The sequence below is a fragment of the Harpegnathos saltator genome, unplaced genomic scaffold (genome assembly GCF_003227715.2).
Source record: "Harpegnathos saltator strain DR-91 unplaced genomic scaffold, Hsal_v8.6 scaffold61, whole genome shotgun sequence".
NCBI lineage: Eukaryota > Metazoa > Arthropoda > Insecta > Hymenoptera > Formicidae > Harpegnathos > Harpegnathos saltator.
The window spans coordinates 1269133-1295621 of record NW_020230438.1 but is presented as its reverse complement, the minus strand read 5'-3'; the positions used below and the strand labels follow the sequence as shown (position 1 = coordinate 1295621).

The 26489-nt window shown below is 43.0% G+C and overlaps 1 protein-coding gene across 1 annotated transcript; it reads right to left on the bottom strand.

The window, feature by feature from the left end:
* Window positions 1-4972: 4972 nt before the first annotated feature.
* LOC105182616 (neuropeptides capa receptor) lies at window positions 4973-24204 on the bottom strand. Its single transcript, XM_011140175.2, has 6 exons — window positions 23488-24204; window positions 15365-15455; window positions 14025-14224; window positions 9702-9944; window positions 6511-6853; window positions 4973-5975 (listed from the first exon to the last, which is right to left on the bottom strand). The coding sequence occupies exons 1-6, from the start codon at window positions 23762-23764 to the stop codon at window positions 5732-5734; spliced, it is 1398 nt and encodes a 465-aa protein (XP_011138477.1). The 5' UTR covers window positions 23765-24204; the 3' UTR covers window positions 4973-5731.
* Window positions 24205-26489: the final 2285 nt, after the last annotated feature.

Here is a 26489-nt window from a genome sequence, read left to right as displayed (position 1 = left end):
ACCAAGAAGTTGGAACAACCGACCCTAATAATAACCAGTAGGTAATATCAAATATCGTACAGTACATCTCCATCTCCTTACCATTCTCCTGTTACAAATCCTTGGAAATACTTGAGGTCTTATGGTCGAGGCGATCTTCGAAGAGTCAATAACAATAAAGCCTCCTTAAGTTCTCATGGAGGGTTTCCTGTAGGGATCGATGATCCTGACGAGATTGAGATGAATGATGGATCGGAACTATACTAAATGAAGCATGGTCTGACATTTGTGGCGGCGAAACTGCTGGCGGAGTTTTAGACTCTTGGTAAAAATGAATTCTGCAAAAACTTGCAGTTTGTTCATCTTGAATTGGCGAGTATTTCCCCCTAAGCCAACAATTTTTAATTTGACATCAACATGGCGTTTAACCCTCTTACTTTGGTAGTTTATCTCATAATGTAGATCTCCTCTCTGTCTAGGCGGAACTGCGCACTTCCCCTTCGTCCAAACTGAACTGTCCTAATTTAATTTTTATTATTCATAGTTATATATAGATTGGATTAAGTTAGTTTAGTGTGACGAGGGAATATGGAAAAGGGGCGGACTGCTTTCCCTCGTATATACTGTGTTGTTCTACACAAATAGGAATATGTTTTTCATAAACCACCTATACTATTTATCTTTTAATGTATCGGAAGACTACATCGAATTTATGAAATTTTTTCCTATATAATTTTTTAATAAACAATGAGCGACGCTGAAACCTTTTGAAAGTTACTCAATAAGATGACCTCAACAACATCAGTCAAGGTCTAGGTCGTTGGATTTAGTTCCGTTTTTATCAGTAATTAGTCAATAGTTTTTAGCTTTAATTATTTATTGCGTCCAAAAAAAATATTGAAATTTAAATTTCGCTCTTGTTAGTTAATTCGCTAGTTACTTTAATAAGCAGCTCCTGCAAATTGGATCAAACATCGCTAAATCCCTCAATGGTTCATTTACCCTATTATATCGCTCATGACGATCTTCTTCCAAAGCTTGTCCTTCGCGACCTGTTGATCCGGAAATAATGAAATGAATAATGAGAGCAGAATTTCGCGATGAACGGGATCTCAGAAATCGTTTTGACTAATGGTCGATATTCTACATCCGCACCGAGTAGAACGATAAAAATGTAAGAATTTTCATAAAATTGCACAAGACGAGTAACAACAAACAAAAAGATATGTAGAACAGGAAAAAAGGGATGTTAGCAAAGCCTTTTTTGTGACAAACTAGGATTTCGACAAATGCAACGATGTGTTAGAAGGATGTCAACACCAAATATAACAATATAAAACGAAGCTAATCATTATGTACAAATTCGTGGCTGACTGGTCGAATTTAACAATGACGCCGTTTTTATGAGCATTCCCAAGTGGATTCGTTCTTTATTATGCCGACGCGGGTGACAACCCCCTAGATTTCTCGCGTTTAAATTATTCGAGCATTTTTTGAGGAGGAAGGGAAGTAATGACTACTGATCCTCTCTGAATATGCCGATGAGGTCTTTATGGAGGTAGTTATGAAAAACACAATTGATCGATAGCATACCGGGGTCTTCAATAATGCGACGGTCGGCAATGGCATGACAGGTATTTAGAACTTCGAGATTAACGAGCAACAAAGTTGGCTGGCTCAGCACTTCAACGCCCGACGTCTCGATCCTCACGTAAGAGGGAAGAAGGAGAGGGAGAAGTAATGAGCGCGCAATTACATCTTTCGGAGCAGATGCGACACGTCGGTCGATTTAATCGGATTAACGGTGTAGGTAGAGCTGCTGGGGTTCTCACATTTGCGCCTCGCTTTGTTGCCGCCGCAAGGTTGCGATTGAGTTATAGGATTTCGCGAGCTGGCAAGTATTGAGCGAATTAGAAACTCGACACATCGCCGTGTGCCCGCGCGACGCAAGCAAACAAGCCGTCCGTATTGTTCAAGGACTCGCTATGTGCCGGAAACTTGTGTCACCGGCGTCCTTCAAACACCTACAATGACATTCGCTTGGTCGCAGAAGCCGTTATCTTTACATGCCGCAAGTCCGAGTTAATTAACTGCTCTTAAATAAACATGCTTGTGCTTTTATTTTGCGCTCGGCGCTCCTCCAGTGCTCCTCCAGTCCGGTGTACACCATGTCGACGAATCTTGTTAAGGGGATGTAATTGTGATAGTAAACGGAAGCAATATAGCTACCTGTGTCTCGGGATTCTACCGAATTAATTTTTCCCTGTTTGCATTCGCCGTAAGACAGTTGGAGGAGGTGTGCGTTTTAATTAAACTCAAACGGAAACAATGCGAGAAATGGTAAGCTCGGGAAATTCTCGAGAAAGTTCCGCGACTTTTAATCCAGACAGTTTAAATACGTTCCCTCTCGGAAGAGTAGAATTTAATCCGACGTTGAGATAATGTTACTGGCGCGTCTTTCCCGGAAGACTCTTTTATAAAAGCCATCTGCCGTCTGTGCAAAGTAACACCCTAGCGTATACTCATCGCAGCGCAATTACTACCGATCTGGCGATAAAATAATGCGAGTATGCACGCAGGCATTGTTCGGTCGTGTAATAACATAAAAGCGACCCGCTTTATTTTACGCGCATAAATTTATGCGAAGATGCTTTTATTTTAATCGGATACATGCTCGCGGCTCTTTAGTGTTACACGAATTTCATAACGGAGGGAACTGACGATCGCGAGATTTTAGCAACGTTTAGAAGCGATTTGTCGAGATGTTAGTAATACGTTTTGCAAATGAAAATGAAAATGCATCAAACATCGAGTCTGTGGATCTTTATTTTGTTTTTGGTGTACTTAATTTGATTGAAAAACCATCGTAATTGAGTTAGTCCAGTAAGTTCCGTCGAACTTGCAAACCGCACAAACGCAACCTCAAGCACCGACCTCGACGTGTTTTCGCGGTACGTGTATCTCAGGATTAGCTGGACACGTATCGTATTTTGGGATTAATTCGCACACAAGGATTGCTTCTGGATTTTCCGCAAGCTGCATCCGAATCGTATTTCGGGAGAACTCCTGATGCGCAGATCTGACGTGTAATTGCGAATGTTTGAAACGTTAATTTTATTGGAAAGCCAGAGGTAGATAATATTCACAGCTTTTATTGATTATTTAACAATGTTTGATGGGGTTCGCACAACCTTTCCCATTGCTTTCATATCGGCGAAAACTAATATTATTAAACTTCCAGACAAAAGAAAACTCTATAATCATGTTTCATTCTGGAGCTTTAGCCTCGCATCGCCGTTGTCGATTTAGAACTTTCTCTGCGGCGCATTCGAGCGGGAATCGATAAATATGCCTAATGAATTATATACAAAAGTATTTGATTCGTATCATTGCGCTCATATCTCGTCCCTTAAAATAAATGACATTGTGAACAGGTGCTTTTTGCGAATAAACCAGACGGACAACCACACACGACTGCTGTAGAAAGTGACATTTAATTTACCAGAATATATCTTATTACACATTCACAGTGTACTGATTATTAAATTGCGATACATCCGCGTTTAAACGGAAGCCGACTCGCACTCACGACACGTGCACTCACACACGGATTCGCCGCCGCCGCCGCCGCCGCCGCCGCCGCCGCCATGGCAAACGGCGGCCTTTTTCCGCACGAGGATTTCAATCAACCTGTGTTTGCCACTCGCGGTTGAGTAGAGAGTTAAAAAACACGAAAGCCCGCTTTCCGCGGCCGGATCGCGAATCCATATGCGAGCACGAGCTAGTGAGCGAGCTTATAAACGTACGTCGATAATCGATACATCTCAGCGACAGTTCATTTCACCCGGAATGCCCCTGGAAATGAAAATCCTCGATTACAATAAAGCCCTCGACGAATTGCTCGCAGCCCGCGCAATTCTGATTTTATGTTTCCACTCTCTTTCTCTCTCTCTCTCTCTCTCTCTCTCTCTCTATCCCTTCGTCCCGCTCTATCTTCCTCGTACATACACACACACACACATACACATACTCTCTCTCTGTCTCTCTCTCTATCTCTTTCTCTTTTTGTATCTCCCTCTTTTTTTCGCACTCTCTCGTTCCATCCTCTCGCCCGGCGGCATTTGAATTCTTCACACACCTCTCATCTTATACGACGCGACGTTCTCTTCGAAAAGTAATTTCTCTTACCGGCATTCCCTCAAGATATTCCTCGCCGTCGAATCTTGCGAGCGCATGAACGCAGGTAATCCCTTATACGAATACATTATGAAAGCTCTTTTCTCCGACACGTAGCTCGTCTCCGTGGTCTCCGCGGAGACATCTGCATACGCACGCACACGCGCACACACATGCTCTTTTTACACAAAATTACAGGTGCGGTGGCTTTCCTTGAGAGAGAGAGAGAGAGAGAGAGAGAGAGAGAGAGAGAGAGAGTGCGATGTGCAATGTTTCTTTCGAGACCTTTCGAGTACTTGAGTCGCACTCGGTCTCTGTTTATCTTAGCGGAAGCTTCGCTCGATCCGCTCGTGAGGTAGTGCGCTTTGATCGTTATATGCATAGGTAGTGCTTACAAGAGAGATAAACGCAGTCGATTGGGAGTTCAGGGAGTTCAGATAGGATCAGGCAGGATACATCTCGTTCGTTTCGCCAACGAGATAAGCCGACGAGTATATCCGATAAGTATCATCCCTCTTTACGGCGCGTCGACGATTTTTCAAAGAGACTCCACGTTTCTCCGCTCTTTGCGTTTGATTAACGAATTTACCTCTCCTGTAGGTGTCTATGCGATCTCTTCGCCGCGTCGAACTCTAGAGGACTCGTTCGTTACAAATTCATGAAGATATACATCTCTCTCTCTCTCTCTCTCTCTCTCTCTCTCTCTCTCTGTCTCTCTCTCTCTCTCTCTCTCTCTCTCTCTGTCTCTCTCTCTCTGTCTCTCTCTCTCTGTCTCTCTCTCTCTGTCTCTCTCTCTCTCTCTCTCTCTCTCTCTCTCTCTCTCTCTCTCTCTCTCTCCCTCTCTCTCTCTTTCTCTACGATCTCGTCGTTTGGCGATTTCTCAGAAATCCTTATTTGCCATGTATTCCCGTAACGACAGCGCACACGATCGCACAATGTTTGTGTATTATCGACTCGATAAGAGACTCGATAATAATTTGAATTATCATTCGTATTATCTTGCGCGATAACGTAGCAGTGCGCTTCGACAGTCCGATTAAATCCGTGAGAAAGATCTTCGTTGGAGTAATTACACGTACGTGCGACGTCACGTTGTGAACACTCTCGTCGAATCTCTGTAGTTCGTTGGAGAAACGAAGCGCCGGCCCAAGTCGGGACACGATTCCGTGAGTTTGAAAATTCGCGTCAGCGACGATCGCAAAAAGATGCGAAGCGTCTCCGTCTCTGACTAAACACTTCGGACCCTTTTCAACGGCAGCGACTTCTTTAGTTTCCCCCACTGGCACTTCGCGGCACCACTCGATCGGCGTCACTCAAACACGGCTCTCCACGAGAGCTCCCGGTTTCTTCTCCCGGCGACAGATGTGTCCTTTGGGGAGGAGACTACGATCTTCTTCGGTAATGGGCCTTCGCTGTGGAGCAATTCATATTCGCGTGTGTGTGCGTTAATCCGGACCCCGTCAGCCTCGTCGCGCATACACAATCAGCATGTCAGCTTCTTGTCGAGTCCGAGGACGCGTGAGGTCCTCGCGACGCCGTAACGATCCTTCCATCCAATGGCAGGATGAGCCGAGGATCAGATACACGTCTCATTCGCCGTCGCTGGCGCGCCGTCCGCTTTCTCGGTCGATCGACATTTGGTCCTGCCGTTGCTCGAATGCACGACAAAGGAGCATTTTCGCGGATCTTGCGGCTCTGTAATATCGGGAGCGAGGATATCGCAAGGCTTCTCCTTCGAGCCTTGACTCTCGTCGTCCTCATCGTCGTGACGTAATCTCGCCGGCGAGCGGAGGGCCTCGTTTGTGTGCGGCACGTTGCATCTGATTGGAAAATCACGGTCTCGTCTCAATTCCAGAAAATTAATTGATAAGCACGAAGTTATTAAACGCTGTAAATTAAAAGTTCAGCTGCGAAAGAAAACCGTCTGAAATCGATATCTCTTTCAGTGACAAGGATTTCACCCAATTTTCCAATCTCCCATTTTCGTCGCTCGTATTAATGTGTAGTTTTCGAAAAAACGCAGATTCAGAACGGTGTCTGGAAATAAGTCCTCAGTCGAGCTTCAAACATAATAGCCGACAGAGATTTCATTAACAAGTTATCATGCGAATCCATCTCTTTCGTCGGGAACCAATAAATAAAATAAACATGAGCGACTGTTCAGAGAATCTGAAAATTAGTCCATCTATGAAGAGTCCCTCGAATGCACTTTGAGCGGAAAAATCCAACGCACTAAAAAGAGATCACTGAACATTCAGGCTCCCTGAAATCTGCCTCGATAGAGAAACGCAATGCTGGCAATACTGACGCTCATTAACAATAACAGACTACAACTTGCCTTGCACCTAAGCTCACCTAATGCTACGTTGATAATGTACACTTCTTACACGAACCACCTGGGACCCTCTTCTGGAACCGCAGCCGCACGCTGTGCTGTCCTTCATGCTGCTGAGGTCGTCCCTCGTGATGGAGGGACTCGCCGGAGTGCAGTAGAGCGTTTTCTTAAATGCCATTCTGTACTTGGCGCTCATCACGTTGTAGAGGATCGGGTTTACGGTGGTGCTGAAGTAATACAGGCAACCGCCCAAAGGATACAGCCATTCATTAATGTCGCCGAAGGCCGACACCTGATACACGTACAACAGCCGCTGAGCGTGAAAGGGCGCCCAGCAGATGAAGAATGTTATCACGACCGCACCTGTGGAACGAAGGCATCGAAGGTATCCTTCACACAGCCGTTTCATTGTCTCGCTTCGGGAATAAGGGAATAATAGAGGGTAAGGAGCGTCGACTGGGGGACCAGTAGAAAATGATAAAAAAGGGCTCGAGCCCTTTTCACATGTGTGTGTGTGTGTGTGTGTATGTGTATGTGCATATGTGGGCGGTTTCTATCGGAAACAAATTGATTCTTCGACCGTTGCTTACGAAACAGCTCGAATTACGTTCTTAACAAAGTGAGACTCGTTTGTGATCAATGCGAAGACGCGAGGACACCTTTCGCAGCGGATATATTCACCAACAGAGCCCCAGAATTATTACCAGACGACTTCGAAAATTTCGAAGAATTTCAAGCTGAATTTGCGCATCGTTAACCGCTCGTGTAAGATTGTCATGTGTAATACAAGTTTGCATCGACTGCAACCCTTCCTTGACATACGGCAACCCATTGCGAATGCAAATGCTATGGAAATTATTTCATTGCTCCCTTGCGTATCGATTATGATAATGTATCGGTGTGATAAAAAATACAAACTCCCCACGCTGGCACTTAAAAAGTAACGAAAAAAGGATCACAATCTCGGAAACGAAGTTGAATTTATATCGCCAGCGAGTATGCTTTCCAAATTGCTCGCGAGAAAGAAAAGGAAGGAAGTTACGCAACGACAGGATTCAAGACTGTATAATTAACGAGAGAGCTCGCTCGCGAAGAGAGATAAACGCGCGGGAGAGGAAAGATCGGCGAACGAAACGGCGAGGTACCCGCGCGGAGATTTGCATGCCATAATTTATATCGCTGCGCTTGAATGCGACGACGCGATATTATGCAGCCGTGAATCGACGAATTCATGTCGATACACAGAACCGTACAGGTTTTCAGCAGGGTCGCGTTATCTTCGCGAAAAGGAAATGCGAATGCGAGAGCGAGCCGGCTCGATGATCAATCGAAGCGGCGTGTTGCGAACGACGCTCCTATCTTCGCGGCGAATATTCAGCGCGGCGTTCTGCAAGCGCGATTGCGGAGAGACGGCATCGATTGTCGCGGTAATCGATGGCACTTATGCAAAACGGGAGTATTTTTTCCTACGGACAACAGAACCAGGAAGAGAATGAAAGAAACGGCTGAATTCGCCGGTTAGCTCTGATTGACGTTTAAAAAATTGGCAAATCTGAACATTGAATCAAGGGACAATCTGATTCGATAACGAAACGGCAACTGTGCGATGTCGCGAATTCTACCGCCGCGGCCGGCGAAAGCGCCCAGTCGAAAAGGAAGTTTCGATGAACGTTCAGAAGAACAAGCGTCAGAACGCACAAGTCCGCTCAATTGCTCGGAGAAATATATTGCGAGTCTAATACGAGAACTTGCTGGAAGTTGATAATATAATGCATAAGCGAGCGATGAAAGAACAGCGTGGGAATTTGCGCTCATTTGGTTCAACAGCATTTCTTGAGCGCTGCCTCTCGAATCACCGAAAATTTCACTTCCTTTTCGACCGAGCGACCCATAAAACTTGCTGAAAACTCTATCTATATATTTTACACGTGCTATTCATCGTTCGCGCATATGGCGTGTATATCGTTTGCGCGAAAATCTCGTATTCATTTTTTAACATACGGATTTGTTCTCCCGACGAGTCGGATTTTTCCGTCGGCGTGTTCAGCGAGAAATTGGAAACATTCGGTGGCTTAAGCGAGATCCCTTTTTACGTACGGTCAGCGGGACTTTCATCCCTTGTGCGGACGCGGTTTTTAAAGAATAACATTCTTCCCCGTACACGCACGCACATCGGCCTTGCCACGAGAAATATTCTTTCGCGCGCGCGCGCGCCGTGGAATAACATCGGCTTTCTGAAATAAATTAAATGAGAAGGCAGAACTGACGTTTCTAAGACCTTCAAATTGCGTCGACAATTTGGTCATTGGCAATCAGACGCGAGTCCGTTCGCATGGAAAAAGAAAATAGGGAAATTCGTCAAAAAATGGAAAATGTTCCGTCAGATGAGACTATAAGAGACTGACATTAGTTCGAAAGTCACCTAAAATTATGTCATCGCATTATTTGATAAAGCTTCAATATCATAGCGCGCGTGCTCGGGAAAATGTAAATCATGCGGTTACGTCGTGAAGAATTTTGACATACCCGTAATAACCGTTGTCGCTTCGCGGAAATGTGTGCTGCTTTTGCGATTATAGTCGCTGTGCTGAGTTTGTTAAATTCTTGAGATATTATACGCTGATGTAAAACCGTTGTCAAAACGTAGCAGGAAGACTACAAGGAAATACATCTCTTGAGCAAAAACGCGATCTTTTGGCCGACATTTATTTCTGCGAGACATTTCTAAATTTTCTCGTCACTTGAAATCCGAATATCTAACTTGTCTTTCCCACACGGTCGATTATAAACGTCGATTTGAAGGAGACATCAATTGCAAAAACCGTGCAGTTTTCGAGCGCTATTATCTGGAGCGATATTATAAAATAAAAATCACTCACGACTATTTCGCTGTGACTGTTTCGTTGTGACGTGTCTTCGAATCGACCATTTAATTTCATTCCGTGAGCAACAACAACAGCAAAACAAATCGACGTTGATACAAAACTCCATCGTGTGCTATTTATAACGCAGAATGATATAAAATAAAATGTTGCCGGCTTGGGGGTGGTGCAGAAACGAAGTGCGACCGAAATAAAAATGCGGTGGAGCGGTGTGATAAATTTGATGGGACGCGTTACGGGTTACGTGGACGGATCGGTGCGCCCGCTTCGATCTGTGTCCGTATGTGTAGGTGTTTCTGTATGCCTAGTCCGAAAAGACGGAAATTTACTGAGCATTCGGATGATGGCTTTTCGAGATTGAGCCTGCCTCGTTTCTCCGTGAACGGAACCCTCGATGCTGCGACCGAGACCATTGCTTTGTATTCGGAGGCCCATTCTCACGTAAAGCACCGCTATGGACAGCATCGGCACGAGGAAGAATATGAGGCAACTGAGCTCGTAAAGCGGGAACTTGGGCATGTTGGGCAGTAGCATGGCGCACATCGCCGACTCCTCCGAATAGCGGCCGGATCCTGAGAACAAATGCGACGAACACTTCTTATCTTCCAACATACTACGCGAGACACACGTTCTCGTCCTCGTCCTCTTCCTCTTACAACATGAGCCTTGCAGCGGTTCGAACTAACGGTTCGAAGGAAATTGGCGGGATTTCCTCGCGCGAAATGAGGTGCCGACCTTTGAAGGCACGTCGAGCGCTAATATTCGATCATAGTGAAAATATTTCACGTTAACCGTAGCACGTGAAATAGTTTCTCGACGGGTAAACGGGTGAACGAAGTTATTACAACGATACGTTTACGTGAAAATATTTGTGGTCTCTGGGAAGGTGAATATTGTAATCGCGAATGGTGATGTCTCTTTTTTCTCTCTTCCTCCTTTTCTCCTTTCCTAGAGCACACGTTTCAATTTCACGAGTGTCAAGGACGATAAGTCATGTTCTTGATGTATTCTTTTGAATCCCCGGTGAATATTTGATAGAACGTTCTGAAATGCTTTATTAATTAAATATACCGAAATATAAATTCCACCGCAAATGAAATTTCAGCTGTCAGATTAAAAGCTTTAGATTCTATTAGCGCGAGGGTCCTATAACATTTTCTAACCGATTAATCCGCATTTGAATAGCCACTTATCTCCGTGCACGCCTTGTGTGTGTGTGTGTGTATGCATGTGTATGTGCGAGATATATTTATATATTTTACTTGGGATTTCGCCGGATATGCAATTTTAACGCGATAATTCACGCGTTTTACGATCACACGTACAGTACGCGAGAATTGAAAGAGTTGTTATTGTCGGGATGAAATTCGTAAAATATATAAATATTCCGTGTAAATATCACTGAAGGAGTTATCGGCAAAAATTTTAAATGTAAATTTTAACTAAACGCGCATACGACTGCACACAGTAGAGTTAGAAATTTACCCCGATATAAAAGGGAGAAAGACAGAGTTTTAATTATCTCGCTGTATTACCTAAAACTTTAACTACCGCTCACTTAACTTTGTATTTCAAGTCCGACTGTCTGCTGGTTACGTTGAACACAATACGCGAAATTAACGTATAAACGTACCGAGACGCGCGGATAACGGCGCGCATCAGGTGCAGCATTAGGATTATGAATCGTATTTGTAATTTAAGACGACTTCACGCTTGGCGTATTAGTAAAGTTCACGATGAGAATTAAATACTATACAGGTGTGTAATGCGCATTGCTTACTTGGCGAATGCTCTGGCTGCGGTAATACACCTCTCGCGCAATTTGCGCGAAAATGTAATGGTAAATGCTGCCGGAGCGCTATATATATATATATATATGTATATACATAAATGATAAGAGGAAGTTGCATTTAGGACGGCTCTCTCTGTGCATCGTCATGAATCATCGCTTTTGTCCCATCGCTGTTATCTTTCGTAGCAACTGCGTCCGCTATCAAGCGGCGGCCGATCGCACATTAACGCAACGTGATGCATATTTATTGGCGTCATTCGGACGAATTACACAAGGTGAACCGCGTTGGTGCAAAAACCGCACGTTCGCAAAATTCACCGCCGCTTCCCGGCGGATTTATGTATTCCCCGTCGCATGACCCCCCGTCGCGGTAAATTTTCTTTTTTTCGCCGCGCTTGCCGACGATGCGCACGATTTTCACGGATTACCGTTGTCGCGTCCGAAGGGCTCGCGCGATAACAAGCGTTATTGTCGCCTTGATTCCCAATTCCGCCGTGGTATCCTATACGTGCGATGTAATTGCAGCTGCACGCGCGCATTAGTATTATCGTCATGCGCCGCGCTGGTTTGTCATTGAATTTCCGAACAGCGTCCGCGTCCACTATTATGAAGTTGTTGCACATGACACGTCTGGAAGCTCGTAATCTCTCACGAGGTACGTCCCTATCAACTTCTTTCCTCAGTCAGTCAATTTTCTATTCTTTCTTCTCTTGGAGATCCTTCTCAAGACTTGCGTCCAGGATGCCGAGGTCTCGGTCCGAATTGTTGGTCGGATGTGTGAAAGTAACATTTGATGCAAAAATACCAAGATTTTCAGCAATTTTCAATAACTTTTATATCCGACCAACCACTCGAACCACAGCCAGAAATCAAGCTTTTAGCGATACGTAATAGAATATGTGTGTGTATGTGTGTGTGTGTGTGTATGTGTGAGAGAGAGAGAGAGAGAGAGAACAAAGTGGAGAAAAAAATTCAACGTACTTTAATAGGGTTTCGTTAGTTCGCCTCCGGTTAATTGCCTCCGGTAAGAAGCAGGATAAGCAGCTCTAGACGTAGCTTAAATTCAATTGAAGCATCTCTCTCGTCGATTGGAATAAAATTTGTTTAAACGCGAGCGAATATGGATAAGAAAAATTCGTAGAGCGAGTCGCGACGATTCGAGACCTCTGATTTGGAAGTAGGAATTCATGTGAATTTCTATCAATTCTTTCTAATTCAGTTTTACACACGTTACCGCCACGCATGGAAATTGTAAAATGCATGCGATGTCGCGAGGTAAACCGTAAACACCGATCGCGTCGATACGCGATTGAAAATCTACGGCTAAACGGTCCACTCGGCATATTCGCGCAGTCATAGAAGTACTCCGCGCCACACTTCCCGGCGCGGCTCGATGTGGAAGAAGCAAATTTCTCGATATATAAAGTTCGATATTTATTCGAATGTTCGTCCGAATGTTCATTCACGGCAGGAACGATCTCGGCGAAACAATCGTTCCGTCCGCGATATCGAGCAGGTACGCGCCTGCATGAATTATTTGCTGAAGATACATTCTCCCCTTTTTCCTTCCAGTTTTGTTGCGTCGTTTTCTCACGCAGTTTACGAGAATCACCATCCTCTCGGAAGGATTCCCTGCCATAATTAACGTTTAAGTTCTTTTTCTTCATTAGAAGGTGTCTTGAGGGACGTTTTATCCTTTATCTTTATCTCAGTCGACATCGATCTCGATTACTTTGTCTGTCACCCCTGTCGGAGCATCGCGATAACTTCAATCATTGCGACAATGCGGTATCCCGCGATATTGTCTTGCATACCGATCATTAGATAAAAAACACTGTGACGACACTGTGTCATTAATAGTTTACTTAGATATGAATTTCTCGATTTCGAAATCAAGCGTGGAGATTACCAAGGCTTTAAAATATAAAGTTTTACTGCTTTCCACGCGATAAATTTTATTTAATTTAACTCAATACTCCACTCTCTCTGGCTAATTGTTCTACACAGGTAATAACCGAATTTAACAAACGCAATGAAATACTTTATCACAACTACTAGTTACAACTACTTTTCCTTCTTTTATTAAACGCGCCTGTTTAAAAAGGCGATAGTAACGAGATCGGCGAAGCTGCGAAAAACTCAGCCTTAATTAGACGAGCGGCTTTAAGAGACGATTATACAGGGAGAGTTTACTCGCCAATAACCGGCGTGAATGTACTCACGGTGAGCAAATAGGCCGGCCATATAATTATATGTGGACGGCAAGGTCGTTGCATTCATGGAATTGATCGGTGCTCTTCCTCAAATAATATCTGAGAGTCAACAAATCGTCACTGGCTGAACCTTTTGACAGAGTAACGAGAACGGCAGGTTGATCCTCTGCCGGAAGCCATTTTCGTGTGTGTATACTTTTGCTTTCTTTCTTACATGTCTGGCGTTTCTCAGAATCACGCAAACGATCACTATCCAGAAGTATCGAAAAGGCTGATATTATTGAACAATTGAACAGTGCACTTAAGAAATGATACGTAATTTCGGAAATAAAAGTAAAAAGACTATTTCGTAATACGCACGCGACAAATATTGTGTGTGTGTGTGTGCGTGTGCGTGTGTGTGTATCGAATTTGTTTCTTTTTGTACTTTATATAAGACACGGATTTCTGAGCTCCTCTTGGAGTCGCAAACTCGATTATTATTGAGCCGCCGACACATCGTTAGGAATCTTCCAGGGACGCGTGTATCATGACATTATCTCTTAAATCAGTCCCCGCGGAAAATCCCATTCATGGCACTTATATCGCTTATCACGAACACTCTTCAACCGAGGGCGTATATTGGCTATTAACACAGACACACTCACTTGGCGGATACTCGACGTAATTGACGGTGGTGTAAACGACGAAGGGCAGAGCGAAGAGGAGTGCCAGCAGCCAAGCGCCCAGGATGAATCGTACAGGTCGTTTCAGGCCGCTCATCGCGTACAAATGTAGAGGATGGCATATCGCTAAGTACCTCTCCAACGAGAACACCACTATCGTTAACACCGACACGTAAGAGGACCTTGAAAAAATGCACCGACCAATTTTACAGCCGTGTCGTCATAAATTCATGCACATAGACTGCGCCTTCCAATGAGAGATTTGAATGCAAGATGCAAAGAACGGCTATATTCCCCTCACGTGACGTGCCACCTGCAAGGATTTTATCTTCTAGCTTGCGTACAAATTTTGTTCAACTAGAAATACTTAAATTGGACAAAATATCAAATGTCCGTGGCACAAGCCACCCTTCTCAGAATGAAGTCTTCGCAGTCTCTTGTGAAGCGCTCAGTTTATGTACTTAAGTCTAGAAGCGTGACTGACGCGAGATGTTTGTTCGTGAAGCTCGCCAGCATCTTGAGAACGAGAACGTCGTTAATCGACGTGTTTCCACGATGCGCGTTTTTGTTCTCGTTTCTCATAAATCCGTGATGCACGATTGAAAAGCGTTTCTAAATTTTACCCGTCGCATCCCGCCTTTCTTGCGCGACGATAGAAATAGATTCGCGCCGATGAAAACGTAGGAAGAAGCTCCCCGGAAAGGATTCTTCTGAAAGCGAGTTTTTTACATGCATAATTGCGGCGCATTAAGCTCTCATTATCCTCTTCCTCAATCACTCCTTAAAGTTGCGGAACGGAGATCTTACACGTAACCTAAATGCAAAATAATGAGATGCGTTTCGGGGGTAACTACTATTACAAACAGCTTTGAGAATTCTTCGTGTAGTAGTATGTTAAGTTATTCCACGGTTACTGCAGCAGGTGTACATGTATACGTGTCTACTCGTTCTTCCTTTTGTAAATCCTCCCAAGTATACTTCCAAGTTTAATTGTCTGCGATGAGATGCGACGGTATCTCGTAACTAACACCACTACCCATTTTGCACACTTGTGCCATTTCATCGTCGTCGGCAAAATTTGCGAGCAACAAATATATAAAGTACGAAGAAATACAACAAATTTGGAGATACAGATTCGATCGATAGTTTTAAGTTATGGATTATCTTACGCGTTAAAATTTACAAGAAAATTCGAGATCTACATTACATTACATTAAATCTACATTACATTAAATTGCTGGTTTCGCATCTCTGCTTTCACGCGTGTGTGTGTTCTGTTTCACTTAGTTTTGTTTAATAATATTTTCGCAGCTTGAACTCACATCTCTGAGACGTATGCTCGTATTTTGCATAAACCCACTCCGAGCTTCCACGGATACTGCTGCCAAAACACACTCAACTCATTCGGCAGTCCTGCAAGGAGAGAGAAAATATCAATTGCATGCAAATCACGGATTATTTTATTTTTATCAACTGACTCAGTTATATCGCGCGTCACCAATCATGTTCACAAAGTTGCGAACACGGATGTATAATATATATATATATATATATGAGAGAGAATGAGAGATTATCATTGAGAATGTTTATTGTTAAAATGTTTAGTGTAACATTCATGTTTACTCATATATTTACATCTCGAGTTCACAATTTTGCAAAATGAGATTTTCGGCAAAGCTCAAACGCGGTTGAAAAAAACCAACGAAATAATTGATTGCGTAATGTTCGACGTTGCGTCTGCCTTATGCACTTTTCTCCGGAGTACATTAATTACGAGTTACAAAGTCGAGGTTACAAAGAGCGTCCGGACTATCCGCAAGCTACAAACGAAGTGCTGCGAAGCGACACGAAAGCACAGTGCACCTGAGTGACATATAAATGCTCACGATGAAACGTGAACGAAATAACAAAACGCAAACTGACGAGAAATTAGAGAGATCCGATTGTTACAATGTAGTTTGCGCAAAAAGCCCTCTTATGATCGGTGATTATTAATTGCCGAGAGTAATATCAGTCCGCGTTTAAACAGTTTACGCTTTGTTGAAGAAATATGCCGATATAATAAATCACTTTCACCGCTCGCAAAATTTATGGCCACGCCGACTTTAATTCCTCCGACGTGCGGAGGTAAAGTTCTCGAAACTCTTTGCAAGGATTTCCACTTTAGCTACATTTGTCTGTCTCGTAATAGATTTATATCGGTGTGTGGTATCTGTCAAAAATTTTCACAAACTAAAATATATGAGAAATGGATCTCGCGTTTCGTTTTAAAGACGAGCGGATCCCCATTCAGCGAGACTCGTCGTCGTCATTCGAGATAATACATCGAGGAAAGAAAAAGAAAGAGATTAAAAGGAAAGGCCGATGCCGCAGGGATAAAAAGCTTACAGCGCGCTTTTCCCTCGCTGGATAACAGCCGAACGAATGAATTTCCGATATTAATCGTGTTTACACGAGCGGTGCAACGCGATTACCCGTCACCGCAAATTATTTCACAAAATGGCTACGAGTTATTTGTGCGCTCGGAGGCATAGAAGGGCATGCAAATGCTTCTTGTATCTTCTTTTCATGCCTCTCTGCCAGTCACAAAACGGTGTTTCCGGGTTAATTTATCGTTGTGTAACTTTAGATTATGACGCTGCAAAATGTATACGAAATATCGGATTTCGGTGTCGCGGTAAACGCTTGTACACTGTGGACGTGTTTTAATAGTCAATTATCACATAAATCTTTTCAATCTTCAAACGATTTGCACGAAACGAAATTATGCGAAAATCTCATTTTTTACCATTCAGATCAACTTGTTCTGCAAATTGCAGAAAGGACGATTATTTTCCCTTTCTCATTACGTGTATAAATTTTCGCTTCTCGGACGAATTAGCAGGAAATTCAAAAGCAATAATTTGTAACGAACGATCTCTTTAATACGGCAGATTAACATGAGTCGCACATGAGTGGCGCGTGGTAATTCGTTTATTTTCATCGGAGTATAAATTTTCGCGCCGTCTGCGTGTGACTTATGTGAAATAATATCTATTTAATATGCATTGTTTAACGTTGTTAGTTCAATTTCTTGTGTGTTTCGCACATTGTTATCCTATACATATAAATTTACGGATTTCAAAGATATAAAACACGCTCTCATGAATCATTCAAAGCACATAGCGCGAAGACGCGCGAAAGCGCCGTTTTATTTAACGATTTATCCCGATGCCTAGATCGAGTGTCACTAAAACTAAAACGCATCCAGCATCGTAAAGTTGCGGAACGATATGACGATAAGAGTATTGGTTTTCAGTGGCCGCGACCGATGCTGTGTATCCCGTTAAGACTTTAGTCAAATTCTGATATATCGTGTAGGCGCGTCATGTAAATAAACGTATTAGCCAACATGTTCGCGAGATAATTTTTATCGAGATCGACAGCCTTTAGCCTTTTAGGAATATCATCTATTTTAGATACACGAATCCTGTGTCGCGTTGAAAATTCTTCAATTTTTACAATTAATAATAATAATAATAATCGTGTAAACGGCGATGATGTTAAAAACTTATCCCGAGTGAAAATATTTGAAGTGCAATATAAATTCAGAGTTCCGAAAAATTTCGAGCTTCTCCTGCTCCACTCGTACCTTTTACCCGATACTTCTCCTCGATGCTTCTGTATTTAACTTATGACGCGCACTTCGAGCCAGGAACGTTCTAATTCTATGACCTCCACATCACAAAAGAAAAAAAAAGAATATACCAGTAATATTTCGTACGTGTCGAATTCGCGTAGATTATGTATGAGAATATTGATTTAATCGGATTTTACCCAATCAGCCAAGATCTCTTCCGAGAGAGATCGGGTAACGTTATGTTGCAAGATCGCCGTAAATCGGCAATTAATCACACGGTCTGGCGGGATTGCATTACCGTTCGTACGGACCGGAGTCGTCCGTTTTATCCCTGCTTCGAATCACACATCACAAAACCCATTAACTCGCAGTTAACGTCGAGTACGTGACGAATCTGCGAATCATGCGAGATAGGACGTGTCCCCGCATAGACATTGGCTTTCAGTAGGCTCATTATTGGGAGTTCGTATCGGACATCGTTAATAACACACGTCAAAAGACTCGTACTTGGGAAGTCTCGATCTCTGCGAGTACCAATTCAAGGACCAACAACGATGCGCACGTATTAATGTAACTCTCCTTGCAGATTTAATGATGTGTACAACGTGGCCATTGTTGCCGGTTACATTCTGCATTCTTTTATACTGCTCAGTATTGCTTCCGAGAAATATGAAGGGAAGTATATCGCGTGCGCGAGTAAATAATATAATAATATGTACATAACTGCACATTCGCGTATGTACAGAGCAGATATTTTCCCGTGGTTTTTTAATTAAATTTTGAATTAATTGCTTCAATCTTAAGTATCCTTCCTCCCATCCGCCAATAGGAGACATTGCCGTAATAAGAGAAGTTTCTCGCAGTCGCGAAATCGCAACCGTGAGATCGAACTTTTTCTCGCGAGGGAGCCTTAACTTTTCCACGCGTTTTCTTGGCAATCTGAAATGTGATCGACGAAAAGGAACGGTGATACATAATGTATAACGTACTCCAGATTTTTCAAATATGTTTTTATCTAGGAATATTGTAGCATAAATAGCTCAAAGATATGCTGTATCATTGTAAATTACTGAACGTGCAGAGATTTTCATAAGTTATAAGAAGCAGCAGCAGCAGCAGCAGCAGCAACGCGAATAGACGGTGAAACCTCATTTTTCTAGGAAGAAAAAAACTGAAATATAGGTAAACCTCATTTTATATACCAAGGATACAAAGTTTTCCGTCAAACGTACCTGAAAAGCGTTATCGTTAGATTATAGATATACGACATATGTATATAAATACACATGCATGTATATGTACATATGTGTGTATGTGTGTGTGTATATTCATATATGCAAACTACCCGCATTTAGATGAAAAGCGAGACTTTTCGCGACGTCGTTTTTCATTCACCACTCATCACTCGCCTCCGTGAAACTTCCGCAGCATTTGCACATTCCAAAGCGCACAGATACGCGAATTACGTATGACCCGATTCTTAATTTCTTCGCGATAGTTGTCTAAAATTATCATTCTCTAACTGCAGTTCCCGGAATCATTAAAAAAGTTTTCCTCCTTTAAGTTAGCCCATTGAGGAAGTCGCGGTGTAATGTAGAACGTTTACTTAAAATTTCAATTCCTATCGTAATAAACTTTTCTGTATTTACGAAGAAGAAACAGTTAATAAAGGAGCAGAAGGAGAAGGAGAACGAGAGAGAACTATCAGATTTTTTTTTGTATTCAAGAATGAGGGAGAATTCAGTCAGTGCAAAGAGATATCAATTTTTTGTCCAATTAATAATTGATTATGGCTCTTATAAAATATAATATAATTGATTTTTATTTTATTTTTATTGGTTTACACTACTGAGGCGTTCGGCGAACGAAAGAAAGAGTAAAATAATTTGTTAGCAAACAATATTTTCACTCGCAGCAGAGGCGGAGAGAAAGAGAGAGGGAGATTGGTTCGAAATAATTACATCACGATAGAATGCTCACGTCGATCTCGTATACCGTTATTTGATCTCGTAACCGCGTATTTGATAAATTTATGAAGTAGTGAATGCGAGCTGCATATTAAATAAGATCGAACAATCGTGCATAACCGCGAAACACGCCGGTTGCATTAAATATAAGTCTGGAGCTCGAAACTTTGAAAAGTTGCTGTCTCTCAAGGGTGAGACACGATATCCGCTATTTGACGATGAAAAATGAAACGAAGGACAATGGATTCAAGCTCGATATTGCCGCGTGACTTTAATTGCAATACATATTTATATTACTTATTATCCGCGATCTCTCATGCTTTATCGCCGACGGATATTACCTCTCCGGTAAAATTATGAGGTAAAAATATCGACTTCTATCGCGCGACAAGGAACAAAAGAATCTGAAAACTCGCAGATATTTCACGAAGGCTGGAAACAATATTTCATTTCGACTGCATCGGAGTGCTTATCAAGCGATGATTTCTTGGTACTTTGGTCCCTTGCACGGGTTCCTTGTCAACAGATAAGGAACCGTTTATCGGTCATCTTTAAGACATAATATAGTGTCAGAATTTATAAAGTGAAAATATTTCCACTCGAAAATTGCCTACAGCAAGACATTTCAGAAATTACACTTGCAAAAGTGTAAACGATATTGATCTCACAATATTCTCGTGCATTTATACAACGTTAAATAATGGTTTTGCAATATCCCTCCGCTCATTAATCATACATGTAAATTTATGAAATACGAAATACATTTATTACTAAAAGACATTGCAGTGTGTCTAAATATATAATCTGGAAACACCGACTTGATTTATATGACAACATAAAATATATTATTATAAAATATATTATTATATATATAAAATGTATTATAAAAAGTAAAACTATCGAAGATGAAAACGATCGTTTATTCAATTATTTTCATATATAATTGATGTACGACGGTATTAATAATTGAAACAATGCAGAATGTTAAGTGTTATATCCGCATGTATTTTAGTCGCAAAATTATATTTATAAAATTAACACATGTGTGTGTATGTGTAGAACATCATTCTTTGACATCGGTATGATCTAAATACGAAAAAATTACGGAATAGAGAAAATGACGGAAATGGAAAGCGACAAAACTCCCCTCGATAATCGAAAATCATTTTAATAGGAATTTTAATAGGAAAGCAATCAGAAACGTATTCACGTATTTTCATTGTCCGAGAGATATCAGGAAAAATTATACGGGTGAAAATAAAATATCTCCCAGTTGTATTCACATATCCATTAAATCATGGCTGGCTAGACAATATCTGAACATTTCGTCGTTAACCACGCCTGGTTAATCCTGACAGATAGACCGTTTTTAACGGTATACCAGATTCGTGGGAAATCAATTTGGGAAATACGCGAGAGAAACGTAAATATTCCGCACGTAGATCGCGCACATATTTACTCACTACGAGAAGAAGAAGTCGGTGATTAATGTCGACAAACGTATCTGAGATCCGCTGAAAATGTCGTGTACGTTTCTTCGAACACACGCTAGAGAACTATTACCTGATTAATTGCAAGAAATTTCTGCCGAGAGCATGATAATAAAGAAATACGATTATCCTCGGTCTTTCAAGAGCGAACATTCAACGGTCACTTGTGTTCGTTGTATTGGGTTGGCAACTAAGTGATTGCGGATTTTAAATAAGAATGAAAATTCAAAATTTTAAATTTGCTTTTTTAAATTTTTTTCAATGCATGTATGCGATACATTGAGCTTCTCTGCAATATCACGTGTCGTGCTATGACGATCTGAATCGATAATGGCCTTAATATGGGTCTCATCGACTTCAACTGGACGGCCAGATCGTTGAGCATTTTTCAATGAAAAATCACCAGAACGAAATCTGGCAAACCAATTTTGACACTGCCTTTCTTTCAAGGCTTCATTCCCATATACGGCACATAACTTCTTGTGTGCTTGCGATGCGTTCTTGCCTTTTCGAAAATAATACAATAAAATATGTCTGAAGTGCACGTCTTGCTCTTCCATTTTTAAATTGGGATAAAAACAAAACTAAAGAACTAATCGATATAATTTTTGTACTAAATGAAAGGTAAAAGTCCAAACAATAAGAAAAAAATATAGGTTAGGTACTTTGAACACGTTAACGAAACAAAGGAAAGTGTAAAATCCATCTGTCGACAAAATCAGCAATCACTTAGTTGCCAACCCAATAGTTGGCGATATCCATCGTCCTAATAGGAGTAATAAATAATCTTTTCATTCGCTGGGAAATGCGTAGCGAATCCGATGCATGTAGGACGTTAAATTCGAGAAAAATAGCGCCGCGGATGTTCTCGCGTGCCTTGTTTACTCGATCGCTCTGCTAAGTACGCGGGAAATAAAAAGAAAAATATAAAAATTGGAAAAACCCTTGACATGTGACGCGCCACTCCTGTCAGTTGAACAATTAACTGACGATGAATAGGACGCAATGCTTTTCGTATGCCTTTATTTCATACAACCTCATTATCGTGGTGAGATTGATCGCGGTTACGATGATTATCGCTCGCGCGAGAACAGACAATACGACAGTTAGGTTACAATAACTTTGTTTCAATATATGCGACTATTCTCTTCGAACGCTCAAGGCGCGGCATTCTGGCCGCGACAACATCCACAGCTGATTAAATTAATCGTCACCGGCTAAAACGAACTCATTACGCATGTAATTATCGCCGATCAAAATGGCAGGAAATCAAAGTGGCGAGAATGTATCTAAAATCAAACGGCACATGTTATGTATAAAATAACGTTCGCGTAATAAATAAACTGATGAAAAATAAATTATTATCATCGGCGATTTGTGCGCACACAAATGGCGCGTGTTCCTCTCTACACACTTTGTTCGCCGCTATCGGAAACACGGTTTGCATATTTCAAGCAATCGCGCGAATAATAATCGTCTTCTACGATACGAGACTCACGATTGGACTAATTGGAAATGACAACGGCGCGTTATGTTTAATAAAATGTAACGGAGAATTACGAATTTTCACGCGAACGAGCGGAAGAGCTGGCTGGCTGGCTGGCTGGTTGGTGCGAAACAAAAGCGGCGGAAAACTTGATCGAAGGCTAAGACCGGCGTGTACAACGTCGTATTGGATCGAATATCAGCGAAGTCACGTTTCCGCGGATATTATTCTAGCGGCGCGTACGGTGTCAAGTAGAACAAAATGAGATAAGTCAGACCCAGCTGCGAAGCAGCAGCTCGCCGACAAATCGAACGCTCGAGAATAACACGGGATTGAAGCACGGAGAGAAAATTTCCGAGGAAGAGGAATGTGTATCCCGCGAGTGACGCGAAATTCCCGTTAAACAATCTAAGTGTACCATCGCAGGGCCGTGATACACTCTGCAGGTAAAAAGATCGAGTGGATACGTCGCACGAAATTACGCGGTAATAATTTATCGATTTACTTGACGATCAGAGTACCGAGTTGGAAAATGTTACGAAAGAAGTTGTAGAAGAGAATCTGTCTCGTGAGACAGATTCGATGAAACGGCACGGTTTGATAAACACCGCCACATCTTCTGAAACGTTCACGCGGTACGAACCTTTGAACTCCTAAAACCGCGTTGCGGGGACGTGTTGCGATTTTAATTGTACGACCACGACTTTGGTGGCGACTTGAGACGGATGGAAAAATTACTCGAACAAGTTTATTAATTCGCATGCACGGCGAAGCACGAAGCGGATAATTGAATCTTAATCGCGCACGCATCCGCAAGATTCCGTGAAACATCTTGAACTCAACGTCAGTCTAATCGCGTCCGACCAAAATCCGACCGACTTACCGAGGATCAAGAGCAGCAGGTCGGACACCGCCAGGTTGAACAGGTAGTAATTCGTAGCGGTCTGCATGACAGGGTTACGCCTGATGACGATGCAGGTGACCACGTTGCCGAACACGCCGGTGACGAAAATTGCGACGTAGACGAAGGTGATTGGCAACACGAGCGTCAGCGGCAGGTACTTCGGGCCCCATACCAATCTCAAGTACTCGGGCTCGCTGAGATTCATCAGCTCGGTGAAGTTGTCGATGGACACGAGATACCGGCCTGAGATCTCCATGCTTCGCGTGTTTCAGCCCGATCGCGCTCGTTACCTCGTCGAAAGGATCGCGTGGATCGAATCATCCGTTCACCGCGTGCGATTCCGCGGAGCTGTCCTGTCGACGAGGAAGCGGCTCGCTCCTTCTTCTCTTGACCGTCATGATGTCGCACCTCGGACAATCGGCAAATTAAATCCTCGTCACGCTACGTCACAGAAAGTCAGGCTGCCCTGTCGCCCTGTCGACTCTCGACACGTCCGATCGAATCGCGCGCGAACGTCGAATCGCTGCAAACTCCCTCATTGTTCTGCGCGAGGTGACAGTTGTCTCACTGATAACAGAGGATTCGCTCTCTTCGTCGCTTCGGAGATCGGGCTCGGTCCTAACCGAGAGACAGTCTCACGTTATAACCGGGAGGGAAACCGGGGGTGAAAAGTGTTCCACTCGAGAGACTGTGGACAAGTGACGGCCGCGGAGCGCTCCGGTCTTCGCTATCGGACCACGCGCGCCCATCCACCACGCATCCAACCCTTAACTTCAACCCCCTCGGGAGAGAGAGAGAGAGAGAGAGAGAACACGCCGCGCCGCACCGTTCGCCCAATAGGACGCCCCCCGATCATCGCATGCAAATACCTCAAATATCCGGCGTATATTGTTCTAAACGACACGGCGCGCGGACGGAACTTTGTAACGACCCTCGTCTCGTTCGGTTGACTGATTTATTTTGATCCTACTCGAGGTTGATTAGATTTATCCCAAGATAGATTCGCTCGCGAAATACGTGCCGTTGTCGCGCGCGCGGTTCCGCGCGATCATTTATTCGTCTCGTGCGCGAATCTCGGAGGCTCAAGACGTTCGGAAACTCTCAATCACGCGGTGTAATCTTTTGATTCACGTCGAAGTTAAATAGGGCAGACAGCGTGATTGTAACTTCCCGGGGAGTTTCTCGTTTTTCACATGGTATCGCATTGAATGCGATAGATTCGACTGTGTGTGTCGCGCAAATCCCTGTATAATTCGAGCAAAAACGAAGTAGAGAACCGCCGAAAACATATTGCAGAAAAGTACGAGAGTTTCGCCCGTCAGAGACTCCGCGAATTTCTTTTTGCTTGCGCGAAACTTGGCACGAAATTCGCTGAATTCTCGAGATTTCCTATAACGACCTGCGTCCCACAATTTAGCGAGTCCAAGAACATCCAAAGCGATCCGATTATGTCACCTTCAGCCATGGACTACTCAGTCCATTTACTACCATGCCATGACCAAGGTTCTCGAAAGTTTGACCTCTTCATGATGACCGATGCAGTCCGCCAAGTACGAATAAATTATTTCGTTCATTATCGCTCGGAACGCATTAGAACAATCGATAGCATCCTCTTTGACGTAAAGTTGCCGGGAACGAGAAATTACGCTGCTCCGGTCTAGCGACTTTTACGTTACACGACTCTTTCAATCAGATATGTCTAGGGCGAAAGTCTCGCACTCTGATGGAACTCATTTCTACAAAGCAGTGTGTGTGTGTGTGTGTGTATACATGCACGTGCGCGCCAACGATTGTTGTTTCACGCGGTAAATAAACTTCTATTTTCCGTTTTGTTACGTATTGCTCACAGATTGTTTATATTGCATCGTTCCCCGTTGTCGCCCTATCCATTTCGTCGTATTTTGCCATCGGCTTTTGTTGCATTCGTTTTGTCGTATGAAATAACACGCCGTATACATCGTTAGCGGGACGTCTTCTACCGCTCTCTTTTCTCGCCGACGAGCTTGCACTCGTCATTTTACTCGATATCCTTTCAGCCATGCAGTTAGCCGGCTGTCACACGCGCTTGTTGCAACCGTACATTACATCGTGACGTTTATTGCCGGGGTGACTTCGCGGGCGACTGGCGTTTTAACTTTTGTTACGAACGACTGCGCACATTGTGCGTCTATCACGCGCCATTAATGAGCGCGTTATTTGGCGGATTTACGTCGCTAAGCAAATATTGGGTTTGTATTAACGCGCGACGCCGCTAAGAAATCGTTTCCCTTGATCGGACTCTTGATACACCGTAGACGCTAGCAATCAGAGGCTCCTCTTCCCGTGATGTACGTATCATGTGAGCGCGGTAATTACTAAAGTGCGTTAATTAATTATTATAAGCTCGCTCGTTGGGTGAAATTTGCGCGCTCGCCTGTGACATTTCGCATCTCTCTTTCACCGTTCTGAATATATTTTAGTTAAATTAACAATTCCTTTTGCATTGCAGCTAAGATATTAAAGTTATGAGATCGAGGCCAAAAGTTTTTTCTGTCTGCGAAGCTAAAAAACCGCACGTATAGTTTTACGTGACAGCTTCGACAGCGATTGGCAGCGTTTCGCGATATCGTATCGCGATATCGACAGTTTCTTCCGCATAATACACGCACTCATCAGTTCCAATCCTTAGCTCAGAGATATAACTCAACAACACGGTGCGCTGCGTGCAAACAAAAGTAACTTCCAAATGCATGTTACTTGCGGGATTTGCCTAGCTTGTGAATTCCGAGATTAAATAAGTTCACAAAGCTATGGCGTATGAATCCTGGAATGAATTCCCGGTTGATACATCGCGAATTCGAGAAACGTAGTTGGTCGCGAATGAAGTAAGTTTGCGGGTATATTAATTCTTGATATTTATGATGTCCGAACGTGCCGCGAATATTTAACTTGCTAAATACAGCCCGTCTCGATGCTCCGCCTAATATATTCTCCTTTCGCTT